Below are 24,740 nucleotides of genomic sequence, written 5' to 3'. Positions count from 1 at the left end.
TAGTGTTTTCATGATGTACACATAGTGAAATAAATAAGTACAGCCATCCCGCAAGAAAACATGAGCAGTGATTTTCAAACTTTTTCATCTCACAGCGCACTGACAAGGCACTAAAATAGTCAAGGCACACCACAAGGTTTTTGACAATTGACAAGGCACACCATGCTGCCAGTGGGGGGGGGGGCTCACATCTCCCACTGGCTCTATTAATAAATGACCTTCCCCCAAATTCCTATGGCACACTTGTGGACCACTCGTGGCGTGCCAGTGTGCCACGGCACAGTGGTTGAAAACGGCTGACATAGGGCCCAATCCAATCCAATTTTCCAGTGCTAATGGGGCATGCACTGAATCTTGTAGTGGGGCAGCAGTCACAGAGGCTTCCTTAAGGTATGGGAACATTTGTTCCCTTACCATGGGGCTGCATTTCAGTTGCACCGGGGCTGGAAAATTGGATAGGATTGGGCCCATAGAGTGTTCATTTTTTCTGCAGCGTGAGAAGCAGCCCTGACTCTATTTGGTGAAAGCCCTCCTTTTCTTTTTTTGCATATTTTACTTTGTCAGATCTAATATAATGCATCATTCTCACTTAGCTGTGTTTTACTATTCCTAGGGTATTGATTAGGTATGATATCTGGTACGGCCCAAGAGAACAGCAGTTGGGGTACCGTAATTATCTTGTGCTCAGTTCATATGGTACTTTTCTCTAGTTTCCTTCCCTCCCTTTGATATTGCAAAAAATTAAATGGAATATGCTGGCACAAAAAAAAAAAAAAAAAGATTGATCTAAATACTAACATACATTACCAACTATGAACCATATATATAAAATAAACTGCAAAATGACATATAGAATGACAAATACTGTTAAAGATAAAATACAGATGATGAAAACCTGAAATGTTTTATCAAATAATTTGAAATATCCAAGGCTAAATACTGTTGGATGGATGCCAAATACTAATACATTTTTAAAACTCATGGTAAATAACTAAGGGCACAATCCTAACCAACTTTCCAGCACTAGCTGTGCCAATGTGGTGTGCACTGCATCCTACAGTGGGGAGGTAGTCAAGGGGGCCTCCTCAAGCTAAGGACATGTTCGTTGCTTTATCTTGGGGGCTGCATTGTGGCTAAGTCAGTGCTGGAAAGATGGTTAGGATTGTGCCCTAAAACTCACAGGCAGTCCAATCCTGAGCTTCCTATTGTGCCAGGATTGCCACAGTACCAAAATGACACAGCAGCCGCTAGTGGCTCCTCGGCAGAAGGGGACTTTCGTCCCCTTCCTCTGGAAAAGGGAAGTAGCCCTGCAATGGGGATACCTGATTCTGCAGCAGCCCTCAAGATCTGGTGGAGCTGAGCTGCACTGGTCCTGCCTCCCTCCTGCACCATTTCCTCCCCGGCACACCTTCTACCCGCCCTCCCCACCCCCTGCCTCCCCCTGCCCTCATCTCCCCCGATGCCCACAACCACCTCTCCACCACCCAGTAGTTCAGGCGACTGCAGAGCAATGGAACATCAGTGACACTAGCCCAGTGCTGCCTGGCCTTGGGCTAGCTCTGGCACTTGGCTGGTGCTAAGAGCTTGCAAATGTGCTTTACAGTGCACGCCAGTGGTGAGCCAGTGTACACTGTTTAGCATTGGATCCCCTGTTCATTGAAATGATGATCCTTCCAAATATAATTCAGTTTACCAGGAGGCCTAGCTGCAAGGAAGTTTAAACCCTGATCTTTCTAAGGCTAGGCTTTCTTGCCGCCTCTGGTTTTCCTCGGTCACTCTCTCAACATGACTGGCCACAGTCTACTCATCTTCTCTAATTTCCTGACTGTAACCTCTGACTGCATAGCAGGATACAACCTCTGGGCCATGTGCATATGTAGCAACAAATAATGGTTTGTCATGACAGAGATGAGCAGAGCCAAGAGAGCTGGCCTTGGGCTCGCTTGTTCTCCTGTCCACTCCATTGTACATGAGAGTGGAGCTTTTCTTCAATTTCTGAACAAACCACAGTTCCCTAAGTCTGGACATAACAGAGAACTATGATTTATTCCAAACGTGTAAATGGAAATTTTAACCCCCCCCCCCCGTCCCACATGTGGAGAGGAGAGTGCGTGAGCTCAAGATTCTGCTCTGGTCAACCTTGTAACAATAATTCATAGTTTGTACTTACATGTGCATGTGGTTTCTGTGTGTCTATCCTGCAGACTTGATTTAAATTATTTACCTCTCATTGAAGAGATAAATCTATGGCAGAGTTTATCACCTGAGATAGGAGTCCAATGGTTAAATGCTTCTCCACACACTCAAAATCTCTGCACACAGAAAACTAGATGTCAACGAGAAGACTAGCCTAGCTCTTCTTATTTGCACCTACTTTTCTCTGTGCAAAAATTTTTTTTGGTATGGAGGAACACGTGATCCCTCAGCTGCAACTTGAAGTTGCACAGTGACCACCTGAAGTGGTACAACACAGACACAAGGCAACCACTTTAATGAGAACGAGACCTCTATAAGGGTGTCCACAAAATAATCCTTGAGTAGGGAGGGCAAAGTCCAGTTGTAGCTGGTTAATTTTGAGCTGGTGGCTCTAGTTGGGATATATATGCTCTGAGTGTGTCCAATATTGTTTGGATTCATCAGCTGCAGCATATCTTGGCATTTTTCTTGAAAGGCGGGGCTTCAGAGTTTAGCTGAGAGCCCATATCCATCCAAGGCCTCACCTAGTTGTGAAACCCCAGGTGGCAGTGGTACAGCCAATTACAACATGAGGAATTGCCATAAGGGTGTCTATTGCAGGGATTTTCTCTGCAGCCCCCAGCAACTTGGTGCCAGTACTGGTTAACTACACTAAGTTCAGAGATGATAAGGTTGTTGGAGGTTAAGGCTGCAAATAAATAGTTGTGCCAGGTCTGCAACCTCCAACCTGAACACAGCCCACTATCCATGCGTGCTGACTCATAAAGGGTTCGAGAAGCTTCATGGTTTTGTTTAGTTGGGGTGGCTTGTCAAGCACCTGGCAGGCATGGTTGGTGGGCTTGGTTGGTGGGCTTGGTTAGTTAAAAGTTGTTGGAGCCTGAAATAACAACAACAACAACAGGGAAAAACAACAAAATACAAAGATTTACACATAGAAATCGAAAGGCTGCGGCAGAAGAAGACCAAAGTGATCCCAGTGGTGATTGGTGCCCTTGGTGTTATTCCAAAACACCTTGAAGAGTACCTGAACAGCATAGGGGCCACAGAAATTACATTCTGAATAACTTACATTTTGCTATGGTATTTATAAAATCAAAACAGGATAAAAACCAGGCATCCCAGGTCCTTGGGAAGGGCTCAATGTCTGGATAAAACAAACTAGTCAATAACATCTACCTGACTGTGCAAAAATCTCATCAACATCATCATAGAAAAACACAATCCCCAATCTGATTCAACATGCAAATCTTGCACAACACCACTTTTTGCCCTACAAGGCTGTCCCCAAACACAGCAGCAAATAACAGGCGCATATTTTCACTTTGCCCTTGAAAGCACAATTGCATGTAAACAAAACTTACTGAACTCTTCAAACTATGTAGCAAGAATCTCTCTGCAATCCCTTCATCTTCTTAGTGCTCACATCTTCCAACTATAGTGATGACAGAACCAAGACAGCAGGCTCTGTGTTGTCCACAGTCCAGAAAAACTACGTCACGTGTGGACAGAGGCCAGTATATGCGAAGGAGAGCCTACACACAGACAGCTGCATCTCAGGCAGTCCTCCTTCTGCAAGGCAACATGCAGGTCCTTTCCCGCACCCTTGCCTGGAGAGCTGTTGCCTCCAGACAAAACTAGTTAGAACAGTGCTACAATTGTCTTCTGCTCCTATTACTCTTTCTTGTAACCTGTTTGGCTGCACTCACAATACATTTCATTGCTCCCAAAGGAATATGAATGAGAAACAAGCTTTGCATCAATATGCTATTAGAAATGCAAATTAAACAAACACCAGAGTCGAGTTCCAAGGATATGCCCACTGTGGATACCACCACACTTCATGGTGTCTGAGACAACTACCCAAGCAACAAAGGTCTCCAGAATTCTTCCAATACGTATCCAATCTGTTATTTCATATGCAAAAAATGTCTATGCACAGTTTTACTCTTTCATTGTCTCCTGGGGCTATGTACACACTTTCATTCAATAGAAGGTTATTAGAAAATGTCATTAATCAAAGACTCATCTGGGCAGCCCAACAAACATATACCACATAAAAAGCTCATATCATTTTGAGATCTGAACCTGGAAGAACCCACACGTCATGTAATGTAGGAACAAAAGAACACAGGGAAGGAATGAAAGCTAAATGGGTTGTACGTAATTATACTGTTAAACTACACATCGCTAGACAGGAAAAACAGGATGAATGTCACAGGAGCATTTCCAGGAGAAAAATGCTAGTGGTCTATCTTTCAGCTAACTCAAGCTCAGAACTGAGCCTTCCAGACTTTGCTGGAAAAGAGAAAGAAGCATACGTTACCTCGGAGGGGACAAGAAGTCTGTTATTTGTGCTTATTATCTGGTTATATAGTGCAGGATCACATCTTGTGATAGTATTCTGGCGGCTCCCCATAGGACTGGGAACAAAGGGCATTTTGTACAGGAGGTCACTCTGGCGGGAGTCCGTGGTGAGGACCTGCTGGTAGAAGTTCGGAGGAGTAAATCCACTCCGCACAGTATCTATGTGGTTGAAAGGCCCTGGGGACCTATAAAGGGTGCTCCTGGAGGCCTTGAATATATCCTTTGATTGCCTCCACTTGTAGAATTTATAAATTCCCACCCCAACCACTGTGATAAAGAAGGCCACTGAGATCAAGATGACAGCAAGGATTAAATAGAAAGTCAAGTGCTTCTTTGTTTGAGGTGTGGTGGACACGGCCGTGAGGTCCGTCAGTGTCTCTCGAGAAGATGTCTCAGATACCGTCAAAGTGAGAGTCACAGTGGAGGACAAGGCCGGCTCCCCATTGTCTTTTACTAAGATGACTAAAGTTTGCTTGTGGGAATCTTCCTCCTGCAGAGGGCGAGCCGTGCTTATCTCCCCAGAGTGCAGACCCACTGTGAAGAGCCCTGGGTCAGTGGCTTGGAGGAGCAGGTAGGAAAGCCAGGCATTGTAACCAGAATCTGCATCCCAGGCCACAATCTTGGTGACCATGTAGCCAGGGCTAACTGTGGGTGAGATGACTTCTGAAAGCAAAGAGCTGGAATTTGGTCGCGGGTACAAGACTTGGGGTGGATTGTCATTCTGATCAGTGACAAAAACACTGACTGTGATGTTCGTGACCAGAGGTGGAATGCCCCCATCATGAACTTGCACCACCATCCGGAACTCCATTACATCCTCATGGTCCAAGGGCACAAGGACATAAATACTACCATTCTCCCGATTTATAGAGAAATACCTGCCCACCAAGTCTTCTGAGGGCTTGGGACTCTCCAGGATGGAGTAGGAAAGGTGGGAATTTTGGTTCAGATCTGGGTCAGAGGCACTGATGTTAAAAACCAGAGTCCCTGGAAGGTTGTTTTCCTCTACATACACATCGTAGGAGGACTGTGGGAATGTGGGAGGGTTGTCATTTATATCGGACACCTTAACCAGTATCTGTTTTTTCTCCATGAGAGAGGGGGAGCCTCCATCCTGGGCGATGATGGTGATGTTGTACTCAGAGGCCAGTTCCCTGTCCAAGGACTCTTTGGTTTTCAAGGTGTAGTAATTTTTGAGGGAAGAACTTAGGGCAAAAGGGATGTCTGGAGGTATAAAGCAGTTCACGAGGCCATTATCACCAGAGTCCTGGTCTGTGACACTCAGCAACGCAATCACAGTCCCCGGAGCGGCGTCTTCCGGTACCGGACTGTACACAGAGGTCACTGTGATTTCCGGGGCGTTGTCGTTCACGTCAACCACCTCCACCAGCACTTTGCAATGGACCACGGTAGGACTGGGACCTTTGTCTTTTGCCTGGATGTAAATCTCATAAAATTTGGTTTCTTCAAAATCCAGGCCCCCTTTGAGCCTCAGTTCCCCGGTGGCGGAGTCCAGGGCGAAAAGCTGCTGGACCCTGGTGGGAGTGTGGCTGCTGAAGGAGTACAGGATCTCCCCGTTGGGGCCCTCATCCAGGTCGAAAGCGCTGGTCTGGACCACCAGGGCGCCCACGGGGGTGTCCTCTCCCACGCGGGCCCTGTAGGTGGACTGGTTGAAGACGGGGGCGTTGTCATTGGCGTCCAGGACCTCGACGTGCACCTGCAAGGTGGCAGACCTGGGGGGGCTGCCCCCGTCCAGGGCGGTGAGCACCAGCTGCAGCTCCCGCTGCTGCTCCCGGTCCAGTTCCTTGTCCAGCACCAGCTCGGCGTACTTGGTGCCGTCCCCTCGGGTCTGCACGTCGAGCAGGAAGTGCTGGTTGGCACTGAGCTGGTAGGTCTGCAGAGAGTTGGCGCCCACGTCGGGGTCCTGCGCGCTCTCCAGGGGGAAGCGCGCCCCGGGGGCCACCGACTCGCTGATCTCCAGCCGGGCCCGCGCGCTCTGGAAGGCCGGGTCGTTGTCGTTGACGTCCTGCAGCTCCACGGCCACGCCGAAGAGCTCCAGCGGGTTCTCGGCCACGATCTGCAGGCTGAGCAGGCAGGGCGAGAGCGCGCCGCAAAGTTCCTCGCGGTCCAGCCTCTCGCGCACCAGCAGCCGGCCGCCGCTCAGCTCCAGCTCGAAGTACTGGCCGCCGCCGCCCGGCACCACCCGCAGGTTGCGAGCCTGCAGCCGCCGCGGCTCCAAGCCCAGGTCGGCCACCACGCTGCCCACCGGCTCGCCCGGCCGCAGCTCCTCCGGGATGGCGTAGCGCGCCGACGCCCCGGCCCAGCCCGGCACGCCGAGCAGCAGCCACAGCCCGAGAGCGCGCAGCAGGCGCCGCGGCCGGCCGCCCCCCATCTCGCTCGGGCCAGTCAACTTCTCAGCCGGCCCGCGCCCGCTCTGCCTGTCCCGGCCGTGGGTGGCGGCGGCGGGGGCACTCGGGCATGGCGCTCGACGGCCGCGCCACGGACGCACCGCGCTGCGTTCCGCTCCGCTCCGCTCGGCGACGACTTAGTTCCCGGTCCCGGCCGCGGCCGCCGCACGCATCGCTGGGTCAACAGCGGCGCGCAGAGTCCCAGCCAATAACTGCAAGCGCCTCGCTCCCCCGGGCAGGGCAGCACCGCGCCGCTTGCCGGGGACTCGGCAGCGCGCCTCTGGCGGGCCCCCCATCGGCGCCTTGCAGGCAGGAGGAACAAGTGGTCGCGGACGCCCCGTCGGAGCCCGAGCCACGGGACGCTGCTGCTCCCTCCCCCGCTCTCGCGGCGCAGCAGGGAGCATAGGGGGCGTGGTGCTGGGGACAGGCTCGACCCCACTGCTCACGCTGCCTGCCTGCCTGCCTGCTCTTTCCTGGGCGGCTCTACCGGCTCGCTTCCCCTCACTCCGTCCCAGTGAGCGTCAGCCCAATCCTAGCCACACTTTCCTGGCAGGAAGCCCCATTGACACTAATGGCACTTACTCCTGAGTAGACCTGCCTAGGATTGGGCTCTCAGGCTGCAATCCTAGCCACACTTTCCTGGGAGGAAGCCCCACTGACTCGAAGAGGACTTACTTCTGAGGAGACATGCCTAGGATTGGGCCCTCAGGCTGCAATCCTACCCACACTTTCCTGGGAGGAAGCCCCACTGCCTCTAAGAGGACTTACTTCTGAGGAGACATGCCTAGGATTGGGCCCTCAGGCCGCAATCCTATCCACACTTTCCTGGGAGGAAGCCCCATTGACACTAATGGGACATGCCTAGGATTGGGCCTGTCAGCAGGCGCTGTAGTGCCCCATGTGCCCTTGGCCAGCCCTGTGGCCTCTGCCCCGTGCCCTCCCTCTGACTGTCACAGACGGGGGCCCAGCATGCCCAACCAGCTTTGGAGCCGTCATTTTCAACCACTGTGCCGTGGCACACTGGTATGCTGCCGATGGTCTGCAGGTGTGTGCCATGAGAGTTTGGGGAAAGGTCATTTGTTAGTAGGGCCATTGGGGAAGTGAGCCCCTGCTGTCAGTGGGTATGCTTTGTCAATTGTCAAAAAACTAACGGTGTGCCTTGACAATTTTAGTGCCTTGTCAGTGTTCCATGAGATGAAAAAGTATGAAAATGGCTGGCCTAGAGCGACTGGGTGAGTGACCACAAGCCCCCCCATCATCCTTGCTGCACTCCTCAGAGAAAGGGAGATGGGTGAGCAACAGAGAGAGGGAAACAATTGCTCCTGCACGGAGAGTGGCTGCGGTGACTCTCATTTCCCCACCATGCTGCCCAGAGAGAGGAGGTGAGAAGGTAGTGAAGGAGTGACTTTTACCCATTTGCTCACCTATGCCATTCCTCTGGGCACTATGGTAGCCAAAATTATTCCTGCCATCTAGGGCAGGAATTGGAGGCTGCAGTTACGATTCCTTCCAACTGCTGGCTTAACACTGCTGGATAAGTGAGCAGCAGCTGCCCTGTGCCACTGACTCAAGTGGAAGAGGAGGTATTGCTTGCTGAGTTGTTCGGCCTCTGAAGGTGCTGTAGGGACTCAGCAGCTGCCCGGTGGTGCAGACCTTCTAAGGTGCATTACTGCCACACACCTCCCAGCCGAGCTCTGTGCAACCCAGAAGTTCAGCAGTGAAGTCATTGTCAAACGCCTGGAAGCAGTGTCGCCCTGATCATGATGCCAAAGGGGTCCGCATCTTAGAGGAATGCTGCCTTAGGGGTAGGGACTAGAATGAAGGCTAAAGGCCCAGTCATTAATTCAGTTTTAAAATGAATAAAGGCTATCAGGGCTGGCCCAAGACCTCCTGATGCTGGAGGTGACGTGCCAAATGCCAGCCTCTGCTTCTCCCATTCCCCCACTCCTCTTCCTTTTCCAATCCAGGGAGTGGAAGGAGGAAGAGGAGGAAGAGCAGTGGAGGCATGTGGATGAACAGAGATGTTCACCCCCACCAGACTGCTGTGGCACCCCATTGAGGCAACTGCTTCAATGGTATAATGGATGGGCTGGCCCTATGCTGGAGTGGGCACTGCTCCCTGTGATACATACCGAACTCAGCAATTAGTATGTGTGGAAAAAGGACATAATATTTTAGTGTGTAAGTTATCTGAATACCCTGAAAACAACAAATATATGTTCAAATCAGTTCTAAACACATGCATCTATGTTCACTATAAGCAGCACTCCAAGAATGGGATCTGAGCACTTCCTGGTATGGAACGGCAACCAAGGGAACTAACTGCCAGGAGGTCTGCCCTTGCTAGACGACGTCAAACTCAACAAATGACTTTTTTAAAAATATTGTGCATGAAAATAACTAGCGTACACATTTTCACTCAGAAGTCCCATTGAGTCCAGTGGGGCTTACTCCCAGGAAACTGTGCATAGGATTGCAACCTAAATGGCCTTTTTCCAACAGCACTGCAGAAGAAGGGAAAGCTAGTGAAGCTGCAGCTGGATCATTAAGATGGTGAAAAAAGAAGCTGGATGAAGTCCAGAAAAAGCCAAAATAAAAGAACAGGATACTCCCTGGGTACTATAATTTTATGCTTTGATGCTGTAATGAGACCTTCCATGCTGGATGTCTTCCAGTTGTTATTTGAGTCTTATCTTCACTTTGAAAATTCATTGTATTCTGCATTTTCAATGCCTCTCATGCATTTTCAACCCCATGTCTTCTCATTCCTGTCCTCTTGTAAGATTTTTCATTACTTCTGTGTTATTTTTCTTCTTCTTAGGGTTCTCCTGAGTTCACATGTCTGCATATCATCTATAGCAGACAGGAGACTATTTTGTCTTGAGCAGGACAGTTCTGATACACATGCATTAATCCCTGTCTACAATGAAATGGTGTTAGATTAACACTGTCCTCAATAGTAATTTCAAAATGTGTGCAAGAGAAAGAAAATTTAGTACTCTAAATTTGGTTCTAGTTCCAAAGTACTTGAACACTGGAGATGTACTGGAACCAGTTACGCATACACTGCATTGTTATGGCAGCAGAGATGAATTTGGGGGAGAAATCATGGTCAGAAAAATAGCACAGGAGATTACATAGTACTGAAATCAAACACAAATGTTAACAGAAACTGAGATGATTTTTCAGACAACAATACAACACAATCATACACGTTTACTCAGAAGTAAGTTCAGTGCCCATCAGACAACCTACCTGACTGGGCCATCCTCTGAAACCTCACTATTAGCACTAACGACCAATACACCAGTGAGAGAGAGCCCATTGCAGGACTCACCACAGCCCAGGTCAGTGTACATGCAATCCTAAACACTTTAACCTGAGATTAAGTACCATCAAGTTGGTGGGTTTTACTTCCAAATAGACAGTCTTAGGACTGCACAATTAGTGTCAAAAATTGAGTAATGGGAAAGGCTAATTGTAGGAAAAACAAGTGAAACATCCATCAGCATAAGACATAATATAGAGGTAGGTGATTTAAGGATGAATAGTCCACCGATACACTGTCTCTTTAGGTGCTGAGCCATTAATTGTATTCCAAAGGAGACTGAGGCTGCTAATGTGAATGCTCAGAGACTGCATGGGGGCAGTCCACAACCAGTAGCATTGTACAAAAATTCATTGTGCAGCAATGGCTGCTAGTGGGATCAGATGCACCAAAAGCAAAATTATAACTTTGGTCACTGCTACAAAATAAGGCTTTTGTGCCACTGTGTATCCAAACCTGTTGATCCTTAACCAAAGAATGACGCAGTGTTAGAAACCAATCCTGGACCATATGCAATTCTGAAAAGAAACAGCAGGCGTTCAGTGCTAAAATTATCTATTTCCTTCTGCAAAGGGATGACAATGCTAGAATCTCAGTGTACATATGAAATCCATCCCCAGCTAGATCTAATTTTTCACACCCACCCTGCCATCCATGCTTTAGTAGTGTAATGTAGCTTAGGGTGCTGCACTCTCTGTTGGTCTTGAAAATGGTTTGGAAGCTATCGCTAGTACAGAATGCTGCAGCTTGGGGAGTAAGGGACAGGGAGCACATTCTTCCAATTCTCACTCAATTGCACCAGCTGCATATTTCTGAATGAGGGCATAGTTATCAAGCTTTGCCGGCAGCTTATTTTATTCTCAATATGGTAAGTGAGAAAATGTTACAGGCTTCGGTGGACTAGAACTGTGTCTGATGCAAAATAATATCAGGTAGCACAGAGATGAGCTGGAACTGGGAAAAGGGAGAAAGGCTTTGAAAATATAACAAGTTGCACACCATGATTGTACCTAACACCATTTTGAACTTGCAGCCCCTTGCGCAGCAGAGAACAAAGAGAAAAACCACCCAGGAACATAAATGTACTGTTGTGATCAAGTGAGGAATCACTGCTATATATCTGAATTAGAAAGTGTTAAGCAACACCAATGACACTGTTTGTTCTTATGAACCCAACCACTGGGGTTGTTCCTCCTCTCCCCCCCCCCGCTTTGGGAAATACTGTATTTACCACTTGGGAATTAGGAGTGTGCAAACTAAAGGCAGAAGGTTGCCAAATATAAATCACCCAGATGTTCTGCAACATTGTTCTAAAACAATGAGGCTTTGGGCACAATCCTAACCCCTGATGTCAGTGTTTTCCAGCACTGGCATAGCGGTGCCAATGGGACGTGTGCAGCATCCTGCAGTTGGGCGTCACTCACGGAGGCCTTCTCAAGGTAAGGGAATGTTTGTTCCCTTACCTTGGAGCTGCATTGCCCTTAAGTCAGTGCTGGAAAGCACTGACATCAGGGGTTAGGATTGCGCCCTTTGCTTATCAGGGTTCTATAACACCCAGCTTCCGATCACACTAGCAGGTATCACACAATTTAGCTTCTGTGAACTCTGTTCCTAGTACACATTGACACATTCATGCCTAGCTTTGATATGCAAACTGTTCTCATTCATTTCATTAACTTGCATTTTTATTTGCATAACCATGCAGTAATTGCAGTTAACAACCCTTGCTAACTGGATAAGAGGCACTTTTTAAGTGGGTGCTCTTCTTTTATTTAGCAGAGGGACAGTAACTGACCCTCCTCACCCCAGCACTGTCTTTTCTAGTGGCTGTCTGCTGGTGTTCTTTGGCATCTTTTTAGATGGTGAGCCCTTTTGGGACAGGAAGCCATGAGTTGTTTGTTTGATTTTCTCTGTAAACCGCTTTGTGAACTTTCCATTGAAAAGCGGCATATAAATACTGTTAATAATAATAATAATAATAATAATAATAATAATAATAATAATAATAATAATAATAATAATGCACAGCCTCTGCTATGTATAAAACTGGACATTTTGCCACCAATGCACATCTAAACTGTCTTCTGTCACATCATTTTGGTGTCATTGTCAGCACAGTCCACCGATTTGTTGACTTCAATAACACAAATCCAGGTGCTTCACCTTAAATAGACTGTGGGTTGTACAGCTGGTTTCATTTCATTTTCACATGTTCATTTCTTCTTTATAAACAAGAAAGGAAAGAACTCTCCTCCATCACAATTAAGCAAAATCTATGACATCTATGTCTGTATCCAAAACAGATTTACCTTTAAGTATATTTTGTCGCATAAAATATGCTTAAATTAAGAGATATAAATTTGATCAGCTTCTCCACAGCAAGTTGTTAATTTGAGATCTTTTGAGATCATAATTAATTAAGCAAACCACAACCAAACATATGTCCAACAGTTGGAAGAGAAACACAAGACTGAAATGAATTTCATATACAGATTTGCATTGTGATGATCTACAGCAATGCCATACAAATGATATACTGTACTGTATTAACATTGGTTCAACTTTCCCCCATCCTCCTTTCCTAGATCTGAGTACTACAGTCAACAAAACCTTTTCTAGGCATAAATATTTGATAGGTGAAGACTCTGTACAGAAACCGTAGAGAGAATATAAACCTAAGTAGTACACAAATATATGTATGTGTGCGCATCTACGTGTACACACAGATACAAACGTACATTACATTTTACTCTGAGTACTATGCACTTTCTCCATGCAGATGCAGCTCTTGTGTGCAGAAAGATCTCCATGAGGACTTGTGCAAAGGCAATGCACCAGGACGGGCTGAAGAATGGGAGGTTTGTGCATAACACCCATATCTCTACCAATCCTCTCCCTTGATGCACAAAGCTCCCACTCCCATAAATGCCGCCTGTGTATGAGAAAGCAGCATTTGGTTAACAGTATGAGAATCACACTACACACATGAGCACAGCATCTGTGTGGGGGAAGAAGGCACCCCATGAGTTTACTGCAAAATAGCTTAGAGATTTTGGCCCAAATCCTAACCCACTTTCCAGCACTGGCATAACTGTGCCAATGGGATGTGTGCAGCATCCTGCAGTTGAGGGGCACTCACTGAGGTTTCCTCATGGTAAGGGAATGTTTCTTTCCTAATTTAGGAGCTGCACTGCCCTTATGTCGGTGCTGGAAAGTGGGTTAGGATTGTGCCCTTTGTGTCTGAATGTCTCATCCCTATCTACTCTCAAGAAGAACTTTTGAAGAATGATTGAAGTACAATACAATTCCCTCCCCCCATGCTATGTTGGTAATAACAAAGAGAATGGAATTTTTGCATGTTATGCATAAGCACACACACCCCTCCACTACAGACAAAAGGAACTTCAATTGGATGCCATGTCACAAAAAGAAAAAAGAAAAACTTCAGCTATACTGTACATCTGGTAGATGATAAGCTAAGTGCAGAAGAAAAGAAACAAAATTATCTTCTTCCCTTGACAGAATGGTCAATTCAGAGAGAGAGATGATAACAAAAATACTGCATTTACCCAGAACGGTTTGCCTTATTAGAACGTATTTCTTGTTCTGCCACCTGATTAGAAACTTTATGATCTCTTAGTTGTCCCATGCTGTAAGGACTGGTATCATGAGAGGAACAGAAGTAAATCAAACCACTCAGCTACAGAAGACAAAAACACAAGCTGTTTTATTTTGGCAATCAGTATGCATAAGCACCTGCAGTGTTCGCTAAACACTAGTTGCGGGGGGGGGAGGGGAGGACATCCTGTGTTTGCTGGAACCTATCTGTAACCCCCTTCTCCACATTCTTATGACCTACCAGGGCTGTAATCCTGTACACCGATAGTTCCCAAACTTTTTTGACTAGTGGCTCCCTTGACCCACTGGGCCATTGGCCACAGCTCCTCATTAGTACTACAATCCTATAGATTGAATAGGGCAACAGGTTTCTTGTAAGGATTCCACGGCTCCCCTGGCTGGTTTCCATGGCTCCCTGGGAAGCCACGGCTCACAGTTTGAGAACCACTGCTGTACACATTTTCATGGGATCATGTTATATCCTGTTACTGCTGCTGTGCTTTTCTTGTATACGCTCGGCACGTATAACACAAATCTCACAGAAACGGTAATTTATTCTTCTGCATAGAGACTGATCTGCGCATTCTATGTAGGTCGCAAAAGGGTGTTGTTGGCAGGTGATAGCATACATTATGTCAGGGGAATGAGTGGATGAATCGGCCCCTGATATTAATAGGTAGCTGCCTGCCTAAAACACCTAAATTTCTGGCTTCTTGCCAATCCCTCTTTCTCAGTCAATTTTTCTCGATTACAGATGTCTGAGGAAAAGCATCAGCCAAACAAGAAAGACAAGGCCCAGTCCTATTCCACTTTCCAGCATCGATGCAGCCATGCCAACAGGGCATGTGCTGCATCCTGCGGTGTGGGGGCAGTCACAGAGGCCTCCTCAAGGTAAGGGAGCATTTATTGAGTCTTAACAACACTTCCATAAAACCGTATGAGTCTTATCCCACTTCCATAAAACCTGTTTAAAATGCCACCGATAGTAGATTTTTGTCAAACTGTTGGAAAAACGTAAATGCTACAATGTATAGAAGGGTGCAGGAGGTGTTGCAAAGTCCATAATCTAAGCAATGGGAAGTTTTACTTAGTCCTCCATGATCTGCTTAATAAAACATACCCCTATACCTATAATCACTTTGATCCATCAGTGTAAGTTAATTTTACAAAGCAAGGGAATGCTCCACACATACATCCTAGTCAGAAGTGACAATTCTGATGCTTCTGATCACGCCCCCTACACTATTTTAAACAGGGGGGGGGGAGCCTTCCATTGACAGTGTGGATGGGCAAGATCAGGAGTGAAATCCAGTTGGAGCAAAGTTCTAACTCCCCACAACCCCCTGCCTTCGTTGCTCTCTCTTTCATGACTCCCTCCCACCAGGCAGCTGTTTAAAGAAACAAAACAGACCACATTATGCACTTAGAGATCCGACAAAGTCCTTAAGGTAGCACTGATCCTCCCATCTCTCCTGCTTAAGCAGGGAGGGAGATGTTGCTCCACCCTTTCAGGGAAGGAAGCACTGGCTGAGCAAGACTGTGCTGTGAACCCTGGAAAGTTGGCTGCAGTATGATCATATCATTACTTTACATCAACCTTCTGCAGGTGAGCACCAGGTGGCACCCATCTCACGGACACCTCTGCTTTTCACAGTTGAGGTTTTGGAGACAGAACATAATTGAAAGGCTAGCTGGATTTGGTTACAATGGGCAGGTGCCAAGTGGGTGGGGCAGAATACAGGAGGATACTGGTGAGCCTGCTGGAGGCATCATAGTGGTGAAAGCAGACTTATGTGAGCCATGGTTTGGGGCCTGATCAATGTGAAACTGGGATGGACATTTCTGATACCAGTAGCCTTGTTGGCCTTAAATCTTGACAGGCTCAGCGATGATGATCTGGCTAGGAACATTTTTGGCACCCAAAAGGGAATTTGCAATGAGGATTGGCTTTGGAGCTAGGGTGGGATCAACTGAGCAAGGATGATAGCAGGAAATAGCCTTCTTTTCCTTAGAAACACTTAGGTATCTGCACTTAGATGAGGGAGGTGTAGTAAAGCAGTATTTATCCCTCTGCAGATCTGGTTGCTAATACATAAAATGGTAGCCTGGCTTTATTCCGTATTTGCCTGTCTGTGGGTGGCAATGCATTCTTGCCTAAGAATGCAAGAAGTGCCTGGCTGAATCAGACCAGCATCCATGTAGCCCAGCATTCTCTGCAAGAATCCCAGCAATCAGCAGGCAAAGCGGCCCATTAGAAATTGGATCAGTGCTCCGGCGTGCTCATAGCCTACTTTATGATCATTCCTCATAGAGGCAATGGAAATATGTTATGTCCAGCCTATGAAGAAACAGTTCAATGAGTCTATAATGGCGGAGATGCAATAAGCTTATCCGATCTGAAATCTTGCTCAAGAGAATTACAGATTTCTATTGGCAAACCAAGGCCTTGTGTGGGATATGCTTCAGTGGGGTGATACTTAAATTATGAAGGTATGAGCTGAGTTAAGATTTGAACAGCTTCAAAAAAGGACCTGAGAACTCACACGGTGAGGATCCCAAGACCTGTGAAGTGAACTCAAGTGAGGCAACAGTACTGGAGACGTTTGCTTAGCCTGGCTTTTTTCAAAGTGTTGTGAAATGTCTACCAAGACGTAATCTCTTCTTAATCAAAAGGTGAGAAGTAGGAGATGCCAGAAGGACATTTGCCAGCTCAGCAGATGTGGTGTTGCTTTTTTGTATCTTTCTCACCTCTGTGGAGGAGGGGTTTTTCTGGATAAGATTTTTCCTGGATAAGAAGGCTATGAGAAAGCAACACTTTCATCCAGCACCACCTATCTGGCTATTCTCCTTTGATCAGTTTCCATAAAACTCTAAAGCTATGTAAATTAGATGTGAAAGCTAAAACTACCTATGAATAATGTTGGATCATTTTGGATATCGTGGATGTAATTGTAATCAGGCCATTTTGGTCTGTACTTCTCTTTGGGTTGCCTTCAAAAACAGAATGACTAGAAAGACCTATTATGTAACGTAAAAAAGAATGTCACCTGGGAATCCAGAGGTGTAACATTTCGGATAAAATGTAAGTACTCTGGATGCCACCTGAAGTATGTTGGAAAAGCAACTACAGCCTCTGGAGAAATTTCAGAAAACATGCCAGTGGTCACATGACAAAAGCTTTTAACAACCACCTGCAAGCTATCTTAATTGAATGAGCACAACTTTTTACATCTGGAAATATTTTCAACAGAAAAACTATTTGGTTTTGAGGTGCTAGAGGGAAACTTTGAATTTACAGATTGGACCCATGGCCCTAAGATAGAGGGTGACATTCAAACTTTAAGTTTTTAATTCATATTTAGAACATCTCTTACCAGGTCCAAACCAAAGTCCTCACCCACCCCAGTGCCTGGCATGACATAGCACTGCCCCCTTGTGGCAGGCTCCATACACCCATCTCCCCATCCCCACCCCGTGCTGATTTTCTCCCTTGCTGTGTTAATCTTTCTGCCCCTCTACTTATCTGGTACGGCCAGTGGCGTTGCTAGGGGGTGCAATGTGCACCGGGCGACATGCATGGGGGGTGACGCACACTGGGGAGGGGTCACGTGCTAAAATTGCAGTTTGTAGGAATAATACCATCATGTTATATACCAATCGATGTGTAATTTACAGCAGAATGCAATGAAAAAAACCAGAGTAAAATATCTCCATTTTATCAAAAGTTATGACCAAGAAACCAGAAAACAAAAATGCTACTGTCTTATGTGATAATCGTAACCCACTTTCCAGCACCAACATAAGGGCAGTGCAATTCTGAGGTAAAGGAACAAACTTTGCCTAACCTTTAGGAGGCCTCTGTGACTGCCCCCGAACTGCAGGCTGCAGCACATGCCCCACTGGCACAGCTATACCAGTGCTGGAAATTTGGTTAGAATTGCTCTCTAAGGGTGCAGGAATGTGCGCTGGCCTGCAGAGGCTGAATCCAGGCTCTGCGCCAACTTGGGTAGGGAGGGTTGTGTCGGCTGAGCTCAGCCGATGCAAGGGTCTGGGGAGGGCATGGAGGAGGCAGGGAGAAGGCAGGAAGGAGGTGTTCTGGGGCAGGTGGAGGGCGGTCCTGGGTGCAGGTGGGGAGGCGGGAAGCAGGAGGCAGGGCTGGGACCCAGCAGTTATGCAGGACCCCAACCCTGTTCCCCAAGCAGTGTGGAACAGCTGCAAGTTACTCTGCTCTTCTCGGACTTATGCCCTGAGGTGGTGCAAGTCTGGGGAGACCCACTGGGGCTGTGGTTGCTTACCCAGGGTTAAAGGGAAGAGTTTCCCCTTGCCTTTGCCTGAGCCACTTCGGGCCCCTATCTTGTGCTGGATACAGTGCAGGTCTCCTGGCCTGTCCCAGTGCAAGATAGGATTGTGATGCAAAAAGTACATTTCCTTAATTCAAAACAGACCGAAGAGACTGTTTCGAAGAGCTAATGAGTGTTCGAAGAGCTAATGAGATGCTATTATGATACTGCATGGACCCAATTAGGTATTACTAAGATGATACCCTTAGGGGGTGATACCACTAGTGACCAAAATTGCTAAAATTGTGGTTTGTAGGAATAATACCATAATGTTATATTCCATTTGATGTGTAATTTACAGTAGAATGCAATGAAACAAACAGCTTTGAAATATTTCTATTCTATTAAAAGGTATGGCCAAAAAACCAGTGGGGGTGGGGCAATGGTACATCACCATGCCCACCACCCAGGTTTTTGCCCCGCCCACTGCATAGGAGGTGGTCCATCATGGGGGTGACGCACTGGCCTCCCGTTCCAGGTGACGCAAACCCTTTTGACGCCACTGGGCACTGCTGCTGCTGTCCTTCCTCCTATCTGTCCTGATCCTTGTGTTTGCAACTGGGAAAGATTAAGGAGTACAGCAGTGTTCTAGCCCACCACTCTACTTCTCCACATTTCCTTCTCCTTGGTTCCCCTCCCACTTTTTGAAAAGGTGGGAAGCAGCAGGAGCAGCAGCAATGCTGCCACCAGCTAATGGGGATGGCTGGCTAGTGATGGGGCTAGTGACCACCTGGCATAGGATGCTTGCATAAAGTGTTACCACCACCCCAACCAAACTGCAGCTGTGTGTGTGTGTGTGTGTGTGTGTGTGTGTGTAAGTACACACAAAAATGCACACACATACTGCAATAAACAAGATATTTTTGTTCCACTAGTTAATATTATTATGAAGTTATGTGAAATTACAACAAAATGGAAAAAAAAAATTCAAGGAACACGCCAGTCTATGGAATTATACCCTGGCCTGTACTAAATCCATGGTTGTAGTATACTATTTCAACAGCAGAGGGCAGACTTAACCCAACCAATCTTCACCATGCGGTAGATTACTTTCTTGTACTAAAGTCTAGGTTGTCCTTTTATCCCTGCTGAATAAAACAGCTGCAGTTAAATGGCTTCTGGGCTCTGTCATGTGCCTGCATGAATTAAAGTTTGAGCTTACCTGGTTCCAGCAGTACATATCACTTTATGGAATTATTCACATCGCATATATACAGTAGCCTAAGGGCCACACTAGACGCTGTGCCAGAACCACCATTCAGTGCGCGATACCACAGTCTTTCAAGACTGAAGGTTGCCAACAAACAAGGGCTGAATCCTATCCAACTTTCCAGGGACGATGCAGCCGTGCCAATGCATTGTTTACTGCATCCTGGGTAAGGGGGCAGTCATGGAGGCATCAAGGTAAGGGAACATTTGTATGGGCTGCATTGCAGCTGCATCAGCACTGGAAAGTTAGTTAGGATTCAGCCCTATGCTCTGTATCAGTGATTTTCAACCTTTTTTGTCTCACGGCACACTGACAACGTGCCAAGGCACACCATCAGTTTTTTGACAATGGACAAGGCACACCATGCTGTTGATGGGGAGCTCACATCCCCCAATGGCCCTATTAATAAATGACTCTCCCCCCAAACTCCCATGGCACACTAGCAGACCATTCGCGGCACACCAGCGTGCCATGGCACAGTGGTTGAAAATGGCTGCTCTATATTTTTCCTTCAGAAACACTGACTTTCACTGATTATCATTGTTTTAAAAAATGACATCAACTTAGCAGAGTTAAAATGCAGGAGGAGTGTGACTGAATTCACTTAGAAATGCAGAGGGAAAGCTCTTAATTGATAGTCTTGTGATTCTCACCTGTATCTTGTTGTCAGAGCTGAGAGTTTCACCCAGAGAGTCATTCCCAATTCCAGAATCATCTGCAGCAATGAGATTATCTGTGGCCGAAGCCTGGTTTGGTTTCAGAAAGGCAAACTCGCCGGGTCCTGACTTGGAAGCTAGGCATACTTCATAGGAATAGGGCAACGGCAATGTCCCATTGCTGTAATTGCAGGCAAACTTGTGCCCCAAGCTCGAGTACAGTTCAGTATTGTAGGACCCTAACACTGTTGGAGTTCTCGGTCTCCGACATTTAAGAATTAAAACTGCTATGGCGGTACAAAGAAATGAAAATGAGACTAACACTAAGGCTGTTACCAATATGGTATTCATACTAGACTGATGCTCTGCGTCCTTGGGCATTTTGTTCATTTCAGGAATGGCCTCTTGGAAGTTCTCAGCAAGCACCAGATTCAGAGTCACAGTGGCGGAAAGTGGCGGACTTCCATTATCCTTTACTACAATGACCAGTTTTTGTTTCACAGCATCTCTTTCTCCCAAAGTCCGTGCTGTCCTGATCTCCCCAGTATGGAGCCCAACGGTGAAGAGAGCTGGCTCGGTAGACTGGAGTGGATGATAGGAGATCCAAGCATTGTGTCCAGAATCAGCATCCACTGCCACAAGCTTTGTAACCAAATAGCCTGGCTCAGAAGATCGCGGCACCATCTCAAACAAGGCGGAGCCATCAGCACCTGGAAAGGGATACAGGATCTGAGGGGTGTTATCATTGCAATCCAAAATAAAAATCCTTGCAGTTACTCTGCTGCTAAGAGAGGGTGAGCCGCCATCTTGTGCCTTCACTTCTATCTCAAAGTCTCTGAACTGCTCATGATCAAAGGATCGCTGGGCATAGATAGTACCCGTCTCAGAATTAATAGAAACATACGATGACAGAGGCAGGTCCTCAATGTTACTGTTGAGGACAGAGTATTTGATTTTTGAGTTGTGGCCTAGATCTGGATCTGAAGCTTTGACCGTGAAAATGGAGGCACCTGAGGGGTTGTTCTCTGACACAAAGACATTGTAGATAGATTCTTCAAAGGCAGGAGAATTGTCATTGATATCTGAGATCTGTAGTGAGATAGTTTTGTATGTCGAAAGAGGGGGAATGCCTTTGTCAGTGGCTGTAACCGTGATATTATAACCTGAGATTTTTTCTCTGTCCAGTTGACTGTCTGTGAGAAGTTTATAGTAATTGTTAGATGAGGACAGAATTTTAAAAGGCATATCATCTTGAATATAGCAAGTTGTCTTCCCATTATCCCCTTCATCTCTATCATTCACACTGATCAAAGCAATCACAGTTCCTGTTGGAGAGTCCTCAGGAATGGGGCTAAACACAGATGTTAGCACAACTTCTGGAGCACTGTCATTCTCATCAAGGACCTCAATCTCAATTTTGCAATGGGTCAATAATCCACCACCATCCCTGGCTCCCACTAACATCATATAGCTTCTGGACTCTTCAAAGTCCAATGTCTCCTGAATTGAAATCACCCCGCTTTCTGGGTCCAGTTGAAATTTCTGGCTCGCTTTAACTCCAATGTTGCTGAAACTGTAACTTATCTGTGAATTGGAGCCTTCATCTTTGTCCAAGGCTTTAACTTGTACCACTGATGATCCTTTAGGTGCATTCTCCTTTAGGCTGAATTTATAAACTTCTTGAGTGAAAACTGGTGGATTGTCATTGATATCAGTAATGTTAATCCATATATGGGCTACTCCAGTTTTTAATGGCTCTCCTCCATCCAGGCCTGTAAGGATCAAATGAAATCTCTGTTCAGTTTCTCGATCCAGTGGCTTGCTTTGTACTAATACTGCATATTTGTTTCCATCTGGACTTTCTTTAACATCCAAAGTGAAGTGCTGGTTGGGGCTCAACTGGTAATTTTGAAGAGAATTTTTCCCAACATCAAGATCTTCAGCATTTCCAAGTGGAAATACGGCTCCTGGCAAACTTGATTCGCTGATTTCTAACTTAATATTATCTTTTAAGAACTGTGGTGCGTTATCGTTAATATCCTCTATTGTGACACTTATGTGAAAAACATTCAGAGGGTTTTCAACCACAATTTCTAAGTTAAGGACACACCGAGGGGATTTCTTACATATTTCTTCCCGATCTATTCTGTCTCCCACATAGAAGTCTCCAAGTTCCTCATTCACAGTAAAGAACTGGGCATTAGCTGCAGAGACAATTCGGAGCTTCCTGTTCACCAGATCTCTCTTGTTCAGACCCAAATCCTTGGCAAGATTTCCCACAAGGGAGCCTTTCACTCTTTCCTCAGGAATTGAGTACCAAATCTCCTCAGGCAGTGCCTGACAGAACAAAGAGAAAAGCAAGAAAAGCTGTACTTGCCGCCCAAATGGCCCGCTGCTCCAACTCTGCCTGATCGTCATCCATTTCCTCGGCTGCTTTGTTTGCATCCTTTCTTTTTCCCTGATTAGGGTTTTCAAGCTTCTTTCAGGCTGCAGGAAGCTACTATCACAAATAAGCATCGGTTTTGATGTTGCCTTAATGAACTGGACTCAATTTCGATTAGGATTCTGTGGGATTGCCCCTTGGCTCTCCTTGATCAGATTTGCAGAATGTAACTCTGTAATAGTTGCATCACAGGAAAGTGAATGGATCTCTTACTTCTATCTGGATCCCGTATTTGCCAACAGCGGCACTCTGAGTCTGAGCAGGAAAACTGCAAGAGCTTCTATTGGTTCAACACGCCGATAGAGTTATAGTGGCTGGCAGACCATCAGATGGATGCAGCGTGCACAGGTTCTGCAATCAGTTTTAAAGTGTGTGTTTCCTTTTTCTTCCCCTTGTTAATAAATACTCTACTGATAGGATGGTGTAGATACATTACTGTAGGCTCTCAAATACCATAGGTATCCTCAATTATTATCTCAAGTGTCACTAGGTTTTGTGTCAAGAAAATGTAAGGCGTACAATACTTAACGGTCTTCTTCATGCAGCATTCCCCCCCCAATCTGATATTGTTCTGGAAGTTTATTTATTTATTTGAAGGATTTATATTCTGTCATATATTCCTATGCCGAAGCAAATGCCCAAGGCAGAATTTAGCACAAGAGACGTTGAGAGGGGAAGTCAGTAAAATAACCAAATCACGGACATCCAAGACAGTTTCCAAATTGCCAGCTCTTGCGCCAAACTTTCAACCTCTACCTAAAGTTGGAGGGAATGTGGTGGTGGTGATAGAAGGTGAATGTTATGGAGAGTAAGTGATACAATGGTGATTGTAGTCTTCATATAATGACTGTGTCTGCTTTTCACATAAGTGTTGCTGAATCCCATATGTACTTCATTCGCCTTCATTTCCTGGGCTCTTGTATGTGCACAGCACCCTCTAGCCACTGAGGCCGAGGATGAGTAATAATTGCATAAAAACAAAACTTCAGCAAGATATACTGGCATGCACAGAAAATCACACAATTTGAAGTATATGACTAAAACTGCCAGTAAATGCTTGACCAACAGAAAGTTCTTACAGTACCTCCAGGAAAAGTTCAGGATTTATTAATCTAATTTGGGATGGTGTACAATATTTGTCCCAGATGGAGCAAGTGAGGGGAAAAAGTACAGGCCAAACTTAGTTTAGATTTCTAGCATCTTTGTCATATTCCCTTTTCTGGGTTCATCAAAAATCCCTTTAATCTAGTCTTCTAAATTAAACCCCAGAATGCCTGATTCTGTCAATGAATGAGCTTCAAATTTCTTTTTCAAAAATGAAGCATCTACCAAGTTATTCAGTATACACCAAGCTCCTAACTTACGACTGGTTCCATTTTGAAGGTTTGTCAGGAAGTTGGAACAGATGCAAGTCCAAACAACACTATCTCACCTGAAAGTATGAAAACAGATGAACTGTGCCTGTGTGAATGCCATCCATAACTCAGGATGTCTGTCAGTTGGAAGTCAGTCACTTCCTTCAGACCCACTTCAGACCCAGTGTAATGTCAACTGAAACGTGCATGTGTGGTAGCTTTGGCTGTGTCAGAAAATCTGCTACCATTCACATCTGTCATCTATTCAGTGGAAAGAGGGAGAAGGTACCAAGCCTGCCTAACCTGCAATATTGGATCTGCAAAAGAGCAGCTTTTGTGACAGGTGGATAGGAAAGGAATCCTGTTTTGGTTCACATATAAGAAGTGATAGTCAAGCTGCTAGGGGTATATGTGCAGTATGACAAAGCAGAATGGCCTATCATTGAAATCTGGAAGATTGGTTTAGTGGCAGAGCCCATGCTTGGCATGTAGGAAGTCTCAGGTTCAATCCCTAGCATCTCCAGTAAAAAGAACTGCATTAACACTGACTGCTGGGAAGGGTATACTAATAATACTCCCAAGAAACCAGCAAGTTACACGTGGACCAAGAAAAAGACATGGAACTTATCAGTGGAAGATGATTTCAAAAAGTTAAACTGTAGTGTTAAATACATGCCCATCATAAACTTCCAAAGCTAATTTCAGCAATGAATGCTGGATGAATACATTACAGAAAATACATTCACATACTACTAAGAAGCCCATTTAAAAACCTATTTCTATTTAAAAAATTTTCTGATTTTTAATTTTTTGTAATTGTGC

General features: G+C 46.0%; 2 protein-coding genes across 7 annotated transcripts in view; both read right to left on the bottom strand.

The window, feature by feature from the left end:
• LOC136647360 (protocadherin gamma-C3-like) overlaps nucleotides 1-24,740 on the bottom strand; it is a 270,585-nt gene that overhangs the window by 52,573 nt on the left and 193,272 nt on the right. The window contains exon 1 of one of the 6 annotated variants that reach the window (XM_066622846.1): nucleotides 4,520-7,088. The exons of the other annotated variants lie outside the window; for them this stretch is intronic. Coding sequence (XP_066478943.1) covers nucleotides 4,520-6,952 — 2,433 coding nt within the window. The 5' untranslated portion in view covers nucleotides 6,953-7,088. Of the gene's footprint in view, nucleotides 1-4,519; nucleotides 7,089-24,740 lie in introns of those variants that run through there. 6 annotated transcript variants of the gene reach the window in all.
• Nucleotides 13,862-22,637, bottom strand: LOC136647436 (protocadherin gamma-B1-like). Its single transcript, XM_066622969.1, has 2 exons — nucleotides 20,118-22,637; nucleotides 13,862-13,996 (listed from the first exon to the last, which is right to left on the bottom strand). The coding sequence occupies exons 1-2, from the start codon at nucleotides 22,635-22,637 to the stop codon at nucleotides 13,862-13,864; spliced, it is 2,655 nt and encodes an 884-aa protein (XP_066479066.1).

The sequence above is a fragment of the Tiliqua scincoides genome, chromosome 4, assembly GCF_035046505.1.
Source record: "Tiliqua scincoides isolate rTilSci1 chromosome 4, rTilSci1.hap2, whole genome shotgun sequence".
NCBI lineage: Eukaryota > Metazoa > Chordata > Lepidosauria > Squamata > Scincidae > Tiliqua > Tiliqua scincoides.
This window is presented reverse-complemented; position numbering and strand designations above follow the sequence as displayed.

What these genes read in the sequence shown, in the direction of transcription:
- LOC136647436 (XM_066622969.1), bottom strand. Translation starts at nt 22,637, where the DNA reads ATGCTTATTTGTGATAGTAGCTTCCTGCAGCCTGAAAGAAGCTTGAAA. An exon ending in GCTCTGACAACAAGATACAG is followed by an intron (nt 13,997 to 20,117) that starts GTGAGAATCACA and finishes TGTCTTCTGTAG; the next exon opens with CTGAGTGGTTTGATTTACTT.